This window comes from Salvelinus namaycush, chromosome 12 (genome assembly GCF_016432855.1).
Source record: "Salvelinus namaycush isolate Seneca chromosome 12, SaNama_1.0, whole genome shotgun sequence".
Classification (NCBI taxonomy): Eukaryota; Metazoa; Chordata; class Actinopteri; order Salmoniformes; family Salmonidae; genus Salvelinus; species Salvelinus namaycush.
In genome coordinates, this window is record NC_052318.1 from 17,907,349 (window position 1) to 17,923,724 (window position 16,376).

Sequence of the window (16,376 nt, forward strand, 5' to 3'; positions counted from 1 at the left end):
ATATTGCCATATAATTATAAATAGTTTGTATAGGGTTTTCACCAATTTTCTGTATAAATATCCTCTACAATATATGTAAACAGGCCATACATGTCTACATTTTTGTTTTCTTGGAAATATGTAAGTGCTATTATATGATACAATATCAGTACTTGTTGCATTTACAACTTGTCTAAGTCCTATTATCAACTGATTTCAGACAGTGTACGGCTGTGGAGTGACTGCATTATTTGAATGGAATGTTGGCATATTGGCAGTTAATTAGAAACATCTATGGAATCATTTCTCTAAAACTGGCTGGCTAGATGGCTAGCTAACAAACATACAGTGCAGATCAATTCTTGAAATTCATTATTTTACACAATAACTTATCACAGCACTGGCAAACCATGATTGACCAACTCCCTGACCAAAATGGCTAACCTTTATCCCATCATAAGAAGGTTCATGTCCATTCTAGTATTCTAATTCCTAATGATATGATTTGGACACTGTCAGGATCACCTTGAGTTCTATGTGCCAAATAATCAACACCTAACTTAGTTACAAAACCACCCCTCAAATGTCAGCATTTAAGCGGAACAGTTATTCTGACATTTGACATTGAAATGGTAATGATACGATATAGGCCTAGTTTTCCCTAGTTTCACATTGAGAAGTTAGGCTACTACTCATAAAACGTATTTACATTTTTTGGCAGCCATTTTTTTTGCTGAATAGGCCATAACATCACATGCACCAAATCCCACCATGATAGTAATTCTAAAATGTCAGTCTTCTTACCAAAATAGTATATAATTGAGTTACTTCTTTCATTAGCTTTTTACTGCAACACCGGCTCTGCTTTTGCCGCCGCTTAGCTATCATATGTGTGCCTTCTTGCCCAGATAGGGAGGACACTGCATTGGGTTATCAGCCCAGCTCCCCGCATACCTGGCCTTTCAGCAGATAGACAGAACAGTTTGACGCCACACTTATTGATGGATATATTACAACTCCATCCACTCACTCTCTCTGACCTTCGCCTATTCACTCTCCCAGAATTAGTGGCATTTAACGAGGAACTCCTCAGCCTGTCAATACCATTGATCCTCTCAGATTGTCCTCAGGACGCAGAGTGAGGGACCCAAGTTAACTAAATGATTTTCATTACGACATTAGCTGAATACATTTCTCTCTCAAAAACGGTGCATTACAGTACAAAATGAAAGAGAATGGATGTGAGGGCTTGTGGAGCTTAGGCCAAAACGTGAGGGAATTGATTGTTAGGCAGGCTACTTGAAAAAAATATAGGTTACACCTATGCTACAGATTTGACAGAGCAGAGTAGTTTTGGTGGTTAGAGGAAACATCAGTACTATCTTTTTTTAAGCCTGCAGTTTATTGTCCTCAAAATTCCTCCTCTCAAAATAATATTTTTTTTTTGACTGTTGTCATTATTTGGGGAAAATAAGATACAGTGCCTTTGGGAAAGTATTCTGACTCCTTGACTTTTTCCACATTTTGTTATGCCTTATTCTAAAATGGATTAAATAAATAAAAAATCCTCAGCAATTTACATACAATACCCTATAATGACAAAGCGAAAACAGGTTTTTCAAAATGTTTGCAAATTTATTACAAATAAAAGCATAAATATCTTAGTTGCATAAGTTTTCAGACCCTTTGTTATGAGACTCGAAATTGAGCTCAGGTGCATCCGGTTTCCATTGATCATCCTTGAGATGTTTCTACAACTTGATTGGAGTCCACCTGTGGTAAATTCAATTAATTGGACATGATTTGGAAAGGCACACACCTGTCTATATAAAGTCAGGATCAAGGCAAAGATGAATGGAGCAAAGTTCATAGAGATCCTTGATGAAAACCTGCTCCAGAGCGCTCAGGACCTCAGACTGAGCCGAAGGTTCACCTTCCAACAGGAGAACGACCCTAAGCACACAGCCAAGACAATGCAGGAGTGGCTTCGGGGCAAGTCTTTGAATGTCCTTGAGTGGCCCAGTCAGAGCCCGTACTTAAACCTGATGAGTGGGAAAAAAAACAATTTAATCAATTTTAGAATAACAAAATGTGGAAAAACTCAAGGGGTCTGAATACTTTCTGAAGGCACTGTATATAATGGGCAGTTTTGAGTATTGTGCACCTGACTGGACTGTCATTGTTTAACTCAGTTAATTGTGCTGTGAAATATTTACCTCCAATTTGCTTTCCTCTTATGCAAACGATGTAGGCTTTCATACAAGTGTTAGACAGCAGACTCAGCTTTTAGCAACATTTTCCTGAAGTCTTTCAATCTCTTCCATGAGCAGCTCTTTCATTTTGAATGACACTTTTTGCTCCACTCTCCTTTTATTTGTTTTCTCTTTTTCTATGCAAAGGTTTGCAATACTACAGATGAGATTACCATTGGTGGGAACCAGGAGGAGGAAAGCCAAGGGGACAATTCAGACCCGGAGCTGAGGTGGCTCCAGAAAACCCAGCAACTCAAGGTGGGACCCTCTCCACTCCTTTTCATGTTACGATCTCATTCATTTTCTCCTGTGTGTTTTTGCCCAATTGCCTTATAACGCATAACTGCTAGCGAGGGGCTTTCTGCTCAAGATGAAAATGCCTGCACATTGGGTTCACTACTGTCACCTGGGATTTTAATTTTACCCCCGCAACGGACCTAATCTATGTCTGATAGAGTTGTCGAGGCATTATAGGGCCCTCGCCCAAAAACTGTCCTGAAACTGAAGCCTCTACAGACAGGAAAAAGCGAAGGCAATGGAGAAACATCATTATTTTGAGCACTTGAGCGGTCACCCTAATGTTGCCTTGGTAGAGGGGAGGAGTGTAAATATTTTCCCATTAGAATGAGGGAAAGTTGGTGTTTGCCTAATCAGAGGCAATAGATGCTGAGGCACATTGCCTCGGAGCCCTGCAGAATAATTTGGGAGGGCCATGCTACGAGAATCTCCAACATAACATGACAGGCCCTCTCTGGCCATGACAATAGCCACAAAGCTAAGGAAAGAAGGGTATTTCTTCCACATTGTGGGTCAAATCTTCCAGCCATCGTCCCACTGATATGTTGAGTTAAGGAACAGGTCACACTTAGGTTGTTCACAAATTGAGAATTTTATGTTTTATAATAAACATTTTAAGTGTATTTTTTTGGTGTTTCTCAATCATGGGAAGTACATTCTGATGTCTTTTTCCAAAGCGTATTTCATATGATATCTTGTCAATGAAAGAACATTTCCAGTACATTGGCATCCTCCTGCTCTTAAATATTTGGTTACTACCCTATTTTCCTTTGTTAAATAGCGTCCTTGTTAGATGTATTACATGGGACTCATCAATCAAGTGTTAGTATATTTTAACCAATGCAGGAAGTCCTGATTTTCACAACTTGTTTGACCTCCATTACCTACATCATTGATATTGAACTTGTATCTTTTGTTTTCCTTATTGTCAGTGTTGAGTTGATCATATTGCTGTTAGCCTATTGGTTGCTGTTATTCCAAATGTGAGTTCTGTTATTTCCAACCCCTACTCACAGGTAACTCAGATCTCCAAAGAAAAGCAAGCTCAGCAGAGAGTGAATCCCAAACCCCCCAGTGAGAAGAGATTCCAGGCTCAGGGGGTCAAAGCCAGGCCAAGAGACTGCTACCTGAGCCCCCCCACCGACACCACCAGACCTGCAGCCAGGACCCAGGCTCACTCCCAACCCCACCACCAACCCCAGCACTCACCCCACCTACAGGCACTCAGTGACACAGATTCCCAGTCTAGCATACTGGACACCCAGCCACACCAGCCCCAATGCATCCCCTTAACACAGTCCCCCACCGTCCACCTCAACATCAACACTTCGTCCAAGCTCCTCGCTTTTATGCACTGCAATCACCAGGACGCCGTTCTCACCATACCCAAGCCCTTTAGCGGCCCCAGCCCCCAAAGGAAGCCACAGTCTATAGATGGGTACAGCCCTAACGCCAATGTACCGCTTAGGAACACCATCCTGGTAAACCCTTACTCCCACCCAGGCCCTCACCCCTGTCCCCAAGACCACGGTTCATTACAGCTAGCTTTGATTCCACAGGCTGATGTGTCTCCACTGAGCCCAGGTCGGGGCTCTCGCAGCAGTCAGGGCTTCCCAGGGATGCCCCCTCTCTGCCAGGGCAGCAGAGAACCACCGCATCTCTGGCACCAGGAGAACGCCCCATTGCAGCGTGAAAACCACATTGTCCTGCAGTATGATGAGGATAGTCACAGGTCTACTTACACCGCCGAGACAAAATACTCCTCCAGCTCCTACACAGTGCTGCCCCCTATAGGTAAAAGAACGACGGGAGACCCTGAGCTAGGCCGTGACAGAGCTGCACAGAGATTCACCTCCATGCAGAGAAGCAGCTCTGAGGCCTACCTGGCACAGATGAGGAGAGAGAAACAACTGAAAGAGAGAGTAATTTACAAGGTGTGTGTGTGTGTGTGTGTGTGTGTGTGTGTGTGTGTGTGTGTGTGTGTGTGTGTGTGTGTGTGTGTGTGTGTGTGTGTGTGTGTGTGTGTGTGCACCTGTGTGTGTGCACCTGTGTGTGTGCACCTGTGTGTGTGCACCTGTGTGTGTTAACTTTAGCACACTATATGTGTGTTAATCTTTAATTGCCACACTAACAAGCCAGGGCATGGTTACCTTTCTCAATACAGTTAACGGGCAAATTTTTTGACAGCCATTTACCTAATCTCAAAGGGCATAATCAGCATCGCACAAGTCGCACAAACAATGTTCTTTGACGGCAGAGATGACATTCTCACGTTCTCCTTTACAAACGGAACGATTAAAGGAGGTGCCCCTTAGTGGCAACAAACGCAAAACATCAGGTTAATTGTCTAATGCCTGTAAGATGCACTTAATAGCATTGAGATGAGGTAAAACAACCATTTTGAGACGTGTAAGAGAATAAGGTGAATTAAAGGGAGAGGGAGGCAAGGGGCGGCTAAAGACATACATTTACATGCAATGACGGCCTCTGTCGTTGGCCATTTTGAGCCCTGCAGGTGTGTCCCATTGAGGAACAGAGAAAGTCTGCCCTGCTCCCATAAGGTAGTGTAGCACAGACTAGAGACATCCACATACAGTAGTAGACATTCGCTTTCTAAGACAAAACACTCAGTTAATGTTATACCGTAGCCTACTATTTTTTATTTAGTAGGTAACTTAAATAGATATTCTACTGATTATTTTTAAGGTACCAATTAATCTGAGAAAATTACTTTTATCACGTTATTACTGTTACAGGCTTTGGCTTTTCCATTTATGTTTTGATGTTGGACTTGAGTGGAAAGGTGGGACGGTGTTGCACCTGTGCTGTCCCTGGTGCTATTTAAGAGTGGCTGGCCCAGTGCTCCAGTGTTCTTGATAGATGCGGAGGGTTAACATATTTAAATGGATTTCCCAATTTTGATTTCTAGACAAACAATTCTTTATCTGATTTCCCTGATTTCGTTTTATGCCATCTTTTTGGTTTGCTTCCTGTCTTTACGTTCGGTGTAGTTTTTTCTTTTGTTTGCCTCTTTTTGGGCAAATTTAGTGGGCCCCATGGTGGGTGTCTTTTAAGTTCCAGTTGTTGCTAGTCAACTTTCAGTGGACACCTCCATGAGTGTCTTTCAGAACCCTTCGATTTGTTTGTTGGTCAGTGACTCTTTGTTAGTTCCACCTTCTGTTTGAGAGACATTTTTGCAGTGGAACGTAATGGGATTTTGTTTCCCATGAGTATGGTAGTCGCTCTAGTCACCTCTCTGAAGCTCTGCTGTGCCCAAATATTTGAGTGTTCAAAATACACTTTTGTGGTAGCGTTTCTGTCACTGACATCCACCTAGAGGGGTTATAAGATTGGTGGAATCATTTTTGAAAGATGCATAAACACACAGGCTAATAAAAAAAGCCATGGACTTACCCTAGAGTGATCCCTGCTGTTACACGTGCTATGTCTAAGAAAGTCACCGGGAGCAAGTCTAGTGTGGAGGAGAATGTCAGCGATCCTACCATGGTTGATTTGTCCGAGACATTTATGAGTGATCCTGATTTAGCTAAACCTCCTGAGTTGACCTCTCCTTTGAAAACCCAAAGGTAAGTGAGTTTGTAGGATCGCTGAAGGAAGAGAGGGTTGTCTAGGAAGCAGCAGATTGCAGAACAGATTAAAGATGTTTCCCTCTCCCCTCTTTTTGCTGAGATACATCCAATGGAGGAGTTTGATTAAGTTTGTGTGGGTTGCTTTGACAGAGATGGTGTTTTAATGAGGAAATGGCGTTCTTGCGCCACTTCAGGCAAAACGATTGGCCTAGTGTATCTCAAATTGTCGTTCCAGTTACGCTTCGACAAGAGATACTGAGGCTGGCTCACGATGGTAGCATGGCAGGCCATCTGGCTTACTGTAAATCCTGTCGTGTTTGCCAGGGGATGGGTAAACCGAACCATGCTCTACCGGTTGCACCTTTGCAGCCTCTTCCTGCTTTTGACAAACCTTTCAGCAGGATTCTGGTACTCTGTGTTGGTCCTTTGCCCAAAGCCAAGAGTGGTAACCAGTTTCTGTTAACCATAATGTGTGCTGACACTCATTTCCTTGAGGCCATTCCATTGAGGAAAATCACAGTTCCCAGTATTGTTAAGGACCTGGCGAAAAATGTTCAACGTTTGGACTTCCGCAGTGCAGTCTGACCAAGGTTCGAATTTCATGTCAAAGGTATTCCAGCAAATGCTACAACAGTTGGGTGTAACCCATTGCCCCTCTAGTGCCTACCACCCAGAGTCTCAAGGTGCTCTTGAGAGATTACATCAGACCTTTAAGTCTATGTTGAGAGCTTACTGCTTTGAGTTTGAGGAAGACTGGGATGAAGGGGTCCCTCTTGTGCTGTTTGGACATCATGTCAGTGGTCCTTTGAGTTTGCTGAGAGAGTTGTTGTTGCAGGGCGACACGTTAAAAACAAATTTGTTGGAGCGCGTTAGCGTTAGCGCTCGACTGTGAGTTTGCCAGTGAGAATCTGGAGAGGGTACAAACAAAAATGAAAATTTGGTACAATCGGAATGCCCAAAACTGCACTTTCGATGTGGGTGACCAAGTTCTGGTTTTGTTGCCCGTTCTGGGGTCACCGTTGCAGGCTCGCTTTTCAGGCCCTTTCCCCATAGTGAATAAAATCTAACAACATGCCTACCGAGTGAACCCTTAAAAGAGAGAGAAGCTCTGCAGTGAGGTGGTAACTTTCCTAACGAGAGGAAAGTTACTACGGCTATTGCAGGCGTTTCCCCTGGAAACCAGACATGTCCGTTGGAAGGACAACTTGGTTGCTGATCGTCTCTCAAGGGTGGCCGGTCAGTGAGTTTTGTGCTTTGCCTTTAGCCAATGTGTTGCCCTGGCTCACAATTTATTTTGACTGCACATTATTCCATTTTGGAGATGAGTTTTGTTTTGGTTGCGCTCATTCCAAGGGGACGAAATACCCAAAATACCAAATACTCTGCCCCTTTCCTCTCTCTGTATCCCCACTAGCCTCTCCCCTGCCCCTTTCCTTCCCCGTATCCCCACTAGCCTTTCCCCTGCCCCTTTCCTCTTCCTATATCCCCACTTTGCCATGTTCCCCATCATGACAAGATTACAGGGTAGATTTGTAAACACCCCAATGTGGAGGGTATCAAAAAATGTGAAAGCAGATGGGAGGGGGTTGAAAAGAAAGAAAAAAACTCAACAGGAAGCCATCTCCATGACCAATGGCTAATTCCAAAGTGGCCTAAGCCCCTAAAAGGAGCCAGTCCGATCTGGAATGATTAGTCCCCTATTGTCCGGGGCAGTTTGTGGATTGCTGCTCGAGTGCACCTCAGAAATACATTGCGGATTAAGGTGCTTCCTCGTCTCTCTGCCTAGAAGAGAGAATCTCTCTGTCAACCTGTCCCTGGGACTCCACTCCCCAGGGTGCAATACAAACACCCCTTAATATCAAAAGACCCAAACATACAGGCACTTATCAACAACCTGTTTAAAGGCAAAATATAGATATTTCTGTACTTAGGTAGGCATCATTTCCGTATAAAGTTTAATGTGTGTGTATGTCATTCCATGCCTTAATAATAAGTATTATCTAATAATATGTAGCGTGTGTGTGTGCGTGTATTGTCCTAGGCCTACACCCTGAAGGACTATAAGCAGCTGAAGCAGGACGTTTATCTTGGAGGCCTTGGGCCTGATTACACCACCACAGAAATTACAGTAAGTGCCTCTGCCTACCTTAAAATCAATTGTCATACCAAATAATAATATGTTCCTATGGCTTCCAGCAATTCTGTACCCTATGCTTTACTTTATTTAACTAGGCAAGTTAGTTAAGAACAAATTCTTATTTACAATGACCCAACATGGATGAAGCTGGGCCAATTGTGCGCCGCCCTATGGGACTCCCAATCACAGCCGGATGTGCTACAGCCTGGATTCGAACCAGGGACTGTAATGACACCTCTTGTACTGAGATGCAGTGCCTTGCGCCACTCGGGAGCCTTTTTTTATTCAGCAATCTTAAATCTTAACTTTTTTTAAAGTGTTTGTTAAAAAAAAGGAATGTAGGTCTCAAACAGACAACAGTAATGATTAGATGCTTCATAAATCCATTTACCCGGTTCATTTTATTCAGCTGATGATCTTCAATGGCCTCTTTGTGCTTCCATTATATCCCGCCCCTCTGTCCCTGTTTCTCATTAAAGACTTGTCTTGTTCTGAACAGATTCAATTGGAATCACAAAGCAAATGAGAGTAGCCCTGGAAGGTTGAATGGTATTTGGGGTCTGATGTATCTTTTGTTAATCCCTGAGAGTAAAAAGTGAGCATGTATGGCCAATTTGCACTAGATTGAGGCCGTCTCTGTCTCTAGGGTCGGCCCTATTAGTGAATGATATGTGTAAATGTTGATAGGCCTGCTGAATGGTTTGTTGTATTTGGTTTTGTCGGGCGGTGTGGAGAGGCTCCGCCGAGGTATACACAAAGAGAATAGGGCCTTAAGGGAGAAATGGCTCAGTTAATTAAACCCACTCTTTTGTAATCTCCCACTCTTTCTCTGTTCATTCACAACGTGGCTCAGGCCGAGAAAATGAGACGACAGAAGCTGTATTCAAATGTGATCCGCGAGCAGAACAAGAAGATAAGTAGGATTCCCTTTCTGCCAGCCGCCAGGAACGCAGTGGGCAGCAACAACAAGGACAACATGGTTCCTAGGAGGAAGGTAACAGAGAAAGAGACAGAGAGAATCAGAAACAGAAAGAGAATCAGAGAGAGAGAGGGGGAGGGAGAGTCAGAGGTGGAATGACGGTGACAAAGAGAGAGAAAGAAGGAAAGAGAGAAAAAAAGAGCGAGAGAGAGTACATCGCTTCAAGTGCATCCATCTCCCCCCGGTTTCCTCAGTCAATTTGTCCATCATCATTATCTGTCAGCTCCATCACACAATGTTAGGTATCTTTGTCTCTCAGATAATAGGAGACAATTCTAAACAATGTATGAGCTTACTGCATCCTCTGGGAAACAATAGGCTCATTTAGGAAAATTGTCTGTATTGCACTTCCAGTCGCCATTTTGTTATTTACAGATAACAAATGAATCACCATGCACTGAAATGTCACTTGATTGTGAGACTGAGATCAATTAAAGACATATCAACATTCTGTCACAAAGTTGGATCCCCAAGTTCAATCGGCCATTTGAAAGCATAGTTTTCCCCCCCAGTTCTTGCAGTTGTACCTGCCCCTCTATCTCCGAACTATATTTCTGTAAAACTTTACTTAAAGCCTAATGCTTTATTACTTGTTTATTACTTGTAAGCGTGAGTCTTTGTTATCTTATATGTTTATAGCAAATGTTTTATTGACTCAAGGTGGCAGTGATTTAGTTAGGAGGGATGATATGGGAAATTATAAGAGCATCATACATGTTCATAGAAAGTCTTACAATGCATTATAACGGTATTATATTAATCTCATTATACCTGTCAGTGTTAAATAAAATTGTACCTTTTATTTCCATTGGATTTAAGGCCCTGGAGTACGCCAGGAGCATCCTGAGGCCCAAGGTAGTGCCCCAGGCCCAGCAGCCCAAGACCAGAGAGCCAGAGAGAGCCCAGGGGGCCCTTAGGGGCAACACTCGCCTCCGGGAGGGCCTCGACCTATCCCAGCTGGCCACAGTGGAGGCCCTGAGGAAACGGCACGAGCAGGAGAAACAGACTGTGGCCCGCTTCAATGTGGTGCATGCCATCTGACACAGCACTGGCCCATTCACTTTACAGCACACTGGAGTCACCCAACTGGAGTCACCCTTAAAGCTGACATGGCTGTTCGACTTTTGAAGAAACTCAGCATATGGACTACATAGACAATATGGAGGAATAAGCAGGGGATTCGTGCAGCAATCCTTCATTAATGCTTGTGTCTATAACTGCAGTTTGAGGTGTTACAGCGTAGTCTGTCTGTTTGTGGTTGATGACATAAGCATTTACTGTATGAAAGTTTTTTTTACAACTAGTGATGCTGTTAAACATAGCTTACGTGTTTCTTCATATGATTTGATGCACTTAAACTCATAGGTAAACATGGTACTTATTCAGTACCATACTGTAATTTACACTATAGGCAACATAGTACTGTAATCCCAAACCAAGTGGATTTTTTAGCTTGCAGTTGATAATAAGGTAATATATTGATGTTTGAAAAATATGCAAATGGTTTGTACACATTTCAGATAAATCATGCTCTGGCTATTGATGATTCTTCAATTACTTGAATATCTCTCTGCTAAAATTCTTAACCTTACAATTGCTCATGAGTCATGACCTGAGTGCACATGACCTGAAAATGTCTAATACAGTACAGCTGCTCAAGTCAATTCAGACATAACACATATGGTTTGTTGTTGTAGTACAATATTACACATATTAGTACAATACCACACATAATAGTGCAATATTACAATCTGAGAGAACATGTACACCTAAAGCTTTGTGTAGGTTGTTTGATGACAAGGAGTAGGCAACTGAGTAAAAATACTGTGGGTAGACCATTGGTAAAGACCTAATGGTCATTTTTTTTGGAAACTACAGTGTACTCCACCTGTTTTTCTCTGTTGTTTTGATTGCACTTGACATTGAAACATCCTCTGTAAATTCAACAATATGTCATTAAATCAAAACGCTTCCGGTACTCTGCTATATTGTCTCATTTTTGGGGGGTACGAGTTGGTAATTCACTCTTTGGCATTTTATCCACATTTCCAATTTGTCCCCTTTCACCCTCTCACGCACCTGGTTGCTGCTGTTAATCTGAAATAATCTGCTCTTTTTGTTCCATGCCTGATTAGTTTCTCCCTGTATCCCCCAGTCTCTACTTCACAGATACAAATGGGTCAAACAAAGATGACCCTTTGAAGGCCACCTGATTAGGGTTTGTAAACTAGTTCTCTGTAGTTTAAAGTGATAATTCCCCCCCAATAAAACAAAATCTCAAGCGCCCCCCATTTATTTAATAGAACCGTCAGATCATTATCAAAGAGCTATTTACTCCTATGTAATATTTTAATTAGATTATAGTCTCCATTTAACCCATCATGGCGTCTTTGATGCACTGTGTTTTTAGTGTTAAAGCCTCAGATGTGTGGGGGTAATAATAAATACCGGACCTAATGAGAAACACTGCCTATCCAGACCAACTCTCTTTTGCCATAGAAATATAGTTAATTGAAGGAGTCTCTCACCACCACACATGAAGGGGGCTAAATTAGCATCCCTTTCTGCCGATTGGAATAACCGGGGCAGACGTGCATGCTTTGATGTGAGTAGGCGGCAGGCCCCTGAAAATGAGCTGATGGCCCCACTATTAGGTCCAAATGCAGATGCATCCATGTGTTGCAAAACGCTTAATCTTTTAATTGATCACCTTCCGCACGGCCTATTCTCTTCAACGCTTTTTATTTTCTCAGTCAATCCGCATTATCTTTTGAAAACGACATGAATTGCTTTTCAAAGGGTGGGAGAGTGCTGCATATCCTGTTTGGATGTGCCTGTTAATTTAAACCTTCCAAATGAATTGAGAGCTGCCTTGTGGTGCACATTTAAATGACTCAATAATTCAACAATAGCTGGTATTGATGATTTTGGCCTGTGCGTGTGTGCGTGCATGCATACGGTGTGTGCATGTGTGTGTGAGTGCATGCTTGCATGCTTTTAAAGGGCATTCCAGATGAAGTGGCCCACATGGAAAGTACCAGGTCGCCTAGAGGTTAGAGAGATGGGCCAGGAACCGGAGGGTTGCCGGATCGAATCCCAATTCTGATAAGAAAATCTGGTGGCAAGTGGCGTGCCAGCTCCTGCCATTGTACCCTTGAGTAAGGCACTTAACCCGTAATCTGCTCCAGGGGCGCACCATGGCAGACCCTGGCTTCCAACTCCTTGGTATGTGTGTGTGTTTCCAACCCTTTGGTGTGTGGGTGTTTGTTTCTCAGGGGTTGAGTTAAAAGCAAATAGTGAATACTCATTATCTGAAAGGAAAATTAATAAGAAAGTATTTTTCTACTAGAGATGATACTTAAATAAAAATCTGCCCTTGTTTTTGCACTCATTGCCATTGCAGAAGAAATTTGCGTACTTGCTCACCTGTAGGCCTAAAGGGTTGTGCTGCTTCCAGCTCTCAGTCTCACATCAGAATTAGACATTCATCCATGTTTCTCAAATGTCAAATTTGTGTGTTTGCATGCTACTGATGAGTATTATCTAACGTGAGTATATTTTAACAATGTGTACTAACTGATTTTGATCATATTCAGAGAAAATAAAAAATGGGTGTGTTATGGAGTTACTTTCACCAAGTCATGGACACTGTTTTCAATGTTGTAATTTAAACCCCCAACTGTTATTTGTCCAAATCGTTTTCTGTTAGTGTCTCTGTTGATTGGCCAAGCAATTAAGTGATGGCTGATTGACACAGGTGGAGAATATTTAAATAATCAATGCATATTGTTTTCAGGTGTGGCAGTTGTATTGCAAGAGGTGACTGAATTGCAAGAGGTGACTGAATTTCTAGGCTATACTGAATTACTTTATTTTATCCTGCATTCTTTCCATACTTCCAGAACATTTATCTGTTTTACAACATTCGTTACATTTTTTAATTCTCTGAACAAATCAGTTGACTTGAGTGTCAAATTTAGTTTGGTTGGAGCTGGTAGACCATTTTACTACGCCAGCGATTTTGGCAACAACTTTCGAGTAATATTCTACCACGGAGAGGCAAAGACCAACGATGGGTTGGTTTACTTTTAATGTCAACAACATTATGCACACATTATTTGACTTAAATATCTGTCCAAATATCCCCATTTAGCTTAGCATTGAACGCAATTTGTGAGGGGCCCATGTTGTTTTGAGTCGACTGCTTGAGTCAGTGGTGCACGTCTTCTCTTTCTGCTCTTCCTAAGACATTTGGTGATCCAGTGGCAGAATAACTCAAGTTGAATAAAAGTCATGAGAATGTTTATGAATAGCTTCCTCCAAGTTGCATGTAACAACTATTTGTTCTAGTGTGGGGAAGTCTTTCTTGTATTCCTCACTCAGCGGGGTCCCACCTACCAAGGTTTACAACCGCATAAGCAACTTAAAACAGGCAGCCTCGGATTCACATTACCTCCACAGCTAAATGGCTCCTGGTTCTTTAATAGGTGGGTTTTGTTAGTAAAAAGCTATTACAATTGATCACTTCTCTAGATACGGAAGGTATTAATGTGGATAGGCCTATGCAAAATAATAGGCTCCTTAAAAATATTATTATAACCATAATTAATTAAAATGAAGATGCTATTATTATTGAAGTACAAAAGAGGTCATTGGCTAAAATTGCTTTTCAAAAGTATGAGTATTCCTATAAAACTATTTCAATTAAATAAAAATATATGTTCTAGTTAAATCTCCAGTGTCCTATAAATATATAATTATTGATTAATAACGAACTAATAAAGTATTAACTTGCATTAAATTGAAACATTGGTCAATTCATCCAAGTTTAGAGGAAAATGAAACTTTAATCCCTTAGCCTAATAATAAAACCAACTAACGTAAACGAGAAATGGTACAGGCTAAATAAACAATTAGCTCTGGTTATCATGCACGTTTTAATAGTAAAGCAATAACACTTCAAAGGGCATATGCTGCAACATCTTTCATTAGACTACCTGAACGAAAGTGCAAAAAATAGGTTAAAAATGTGACATGCTGCAATTGAGATGTCGATTTTGTTTATCAAAGTAGTTATATACAAATCTTTCTCAAAGATTTTCTCGCAAAATATTCAACTTGTGGCTTTAAACATTTTTTAAAAAATCTTAAAGTTAAGGTGTCTGGTTTTTGTTTGACTTTTGATTCAAAGATAATAATAGTTATACTAATAATAATATTATTAATAATTTCCTAATAATGAACATTGCTTCCGATTATATTTTGTATGTACAGTTGTTTGATATGATGCATTTTACAGTCACGGAAAACATAAATATAGACAGAGCCTAAAATGAATGTGTAGTGAGATATTACGCATACCCTTGAATAAATACTACTTTGCATTATTATCATTGATTTGTTTAAAAAATCTATATATAATTTCATATGGAAAAGACACAATTCAATATTTACATTTACAATGGGTCATTGTTATTTGTTTTTAAAACAACTTGCCACTTGCTCTATAGTGAAGGTTCTGGCGAGCAAATGTCATCCTCGATATCAACATCGTCCTCATTTTCCAAAATGTACGAGTTCGGCTCGATTCCACTGTTAACATCATCTGTATTTTTTTCGTTGAGTTCACTCTCACTTGCGTTATCCATGGATCTATCTAAGTCATTCGGATTTTTCTGGTCGTCTTGTGTTTTCCTCAGTTGCTTTTTATGCTTCATCCTTCTGTTTTGAAACCATGTTTTCACCTGTGTGACAAAGGTGGAATATGTAATTAACTTGCTTTGCAGCACAATGCGACCATCCCGAAGGCTATGTTGATTGTGTGAATTTAGTTTTCTTACCTGGGTTTCCGAGAGACTTAACGCTGTTGCCAACTCCACTCGTTCTGGCGTGGATAGGTACCGTTGTATCTCAAATCTCTTTTCAAGACCAGATAGTTGAGAATCCGAGAAAACCGTTCTCGCCTTCCTGCGTCTGCAATGTTTGCCCGGTAACTCTGGATGATGCTGAAATAAAGCCGGCATTTGCATCCCTGTGAAATAAATATTGCATTCAAAATTTAATTCAACACAATATTTAATAAAATTATATTAACATATACATTTGTTAAGTTAAATGAGATGTCAAACTCTAGGCATGTGGGAAAATCAAAAGGCCTATTTAAATCAGGCTTTAAAGCGTTTTACTCCATGCAATTTCTTCACACTATTACCTTAGGCCTCGTTATATTTAGCCAATCATTATATAATGGAGTATAAATTGTTTTTGTTCTGATTGAGTTGGATTTATTCGAAAACGTTTTTTTGCACCAATGTTTACGCGCGAAAGGCAGATGCACCTGTTGTACAACGCCGGAGACAATTCCATCGTTTTGTCAGGCTATTAGGTTTAATGGGCAACTAAAATTGAAATGATGCATGCACCAACATTATAAAAGACCCATTTGGAATTAAATCTTTATAGGCCTAACGGAATGTCAACGTTAATGTCTTAACTGTCATTGCACTCTCTGACTGCATCGTGAATGCATTTACCAGTCCAGTGCCTTCGTTGACTTACCAGACGTAAAGAAATACTGGTGATGGTCCAGCTTTTGTAGAGGATGGTGCGGGTGATGCGCTAGTATCGGAGTGGGCATCAGTGGGTATCCATATTCTAGGAGAGGCATTCGGGACGCCAGAGAGCTTGAGAACGGCGAGTGGAAGACCTCTCTCAGAGGCTTGGGTTTGTGTAATAAAATATCTTCGATGAAGAACGACGTTGACCTCTGGGCTGGCATCTGAGGCATTGGGGATGTGTAGTTCAGATTCATTTTATATGAACTTTCAAAATTGAGTCCGTGTGGTGTTGATGCTATGCGCACCCTAACAAACCAGGGAAGGGTAGCACTAAACTTCTTGCCCGTCTCGTCAGTCTCAAACGCTAGAATTGTCGTCTGTGTGGCAGCCAGTGAGTGGTGCCAGGCAGATTAGACTACTATTTATTCAGTGCCAGTGGGAGGTAAATTAGCCTACTATTTATCCAAGGGGAGCGACTGTGGTAAATTGTGAAATTGATTTGTAATCAGCCAATAGCACGCCAGTGGGGCGGAGCAAGGAATTAGTTTTGTATGGATTAATCATGGTGATGACGAAGAGGGAGGG

General features: G+C 41.4%; 1 protein-coding gene across 1 annotated transcript; it reads right to left on the bottom strand.

The window, feature by feature from the left end:
- Positions 1-14,738: 14,738 nt before the first annotated feature.
- On the bottom strand, positions 14,739-16,045 carry LOC120056693 (brain-specific homeobox protein homolog). Its single transcript, XM_039004900.1, has 3 exons — positions 15,793-16,045; positions 15,075-15,265; positions 14,739-14,978 (listed from the first exon to the last, which is right to left on the bottom strand). Exons 1-3 carry the CDS (start codon positions 16,043-16,045, stop codon positions 14,739-14,741), a joined length of 684 nt encoding a protein of 227 aa, XP_038860828.1.
- Between the last annotated feature and the right edge of the window lie 331 nt (positions 16,046-16,376).

Coding starts and splice junctions, on each gene's coding strand:
- LOC120056693 (XM_039004900.1), bottom strand. CDS start 16,045: ATGAATCTGAACTACACATCCCCAATGCCTCAGATGCCAGCCCAGAGG. Junction 15,266..15,792: donor CCAGTATTTCTTTACGTCTG/GTAAGTCAACGA, acceptor TTTATTTCACAG/GGATGCAAATGCCGGCTTTA. Junction 14,979..15,074: donor TAAGTCTCTCGGAAACCCAG/GTAAGAAAACTA, acceptor TTTGTCACACAG/GTGAAAACATGGTTTCAAAA.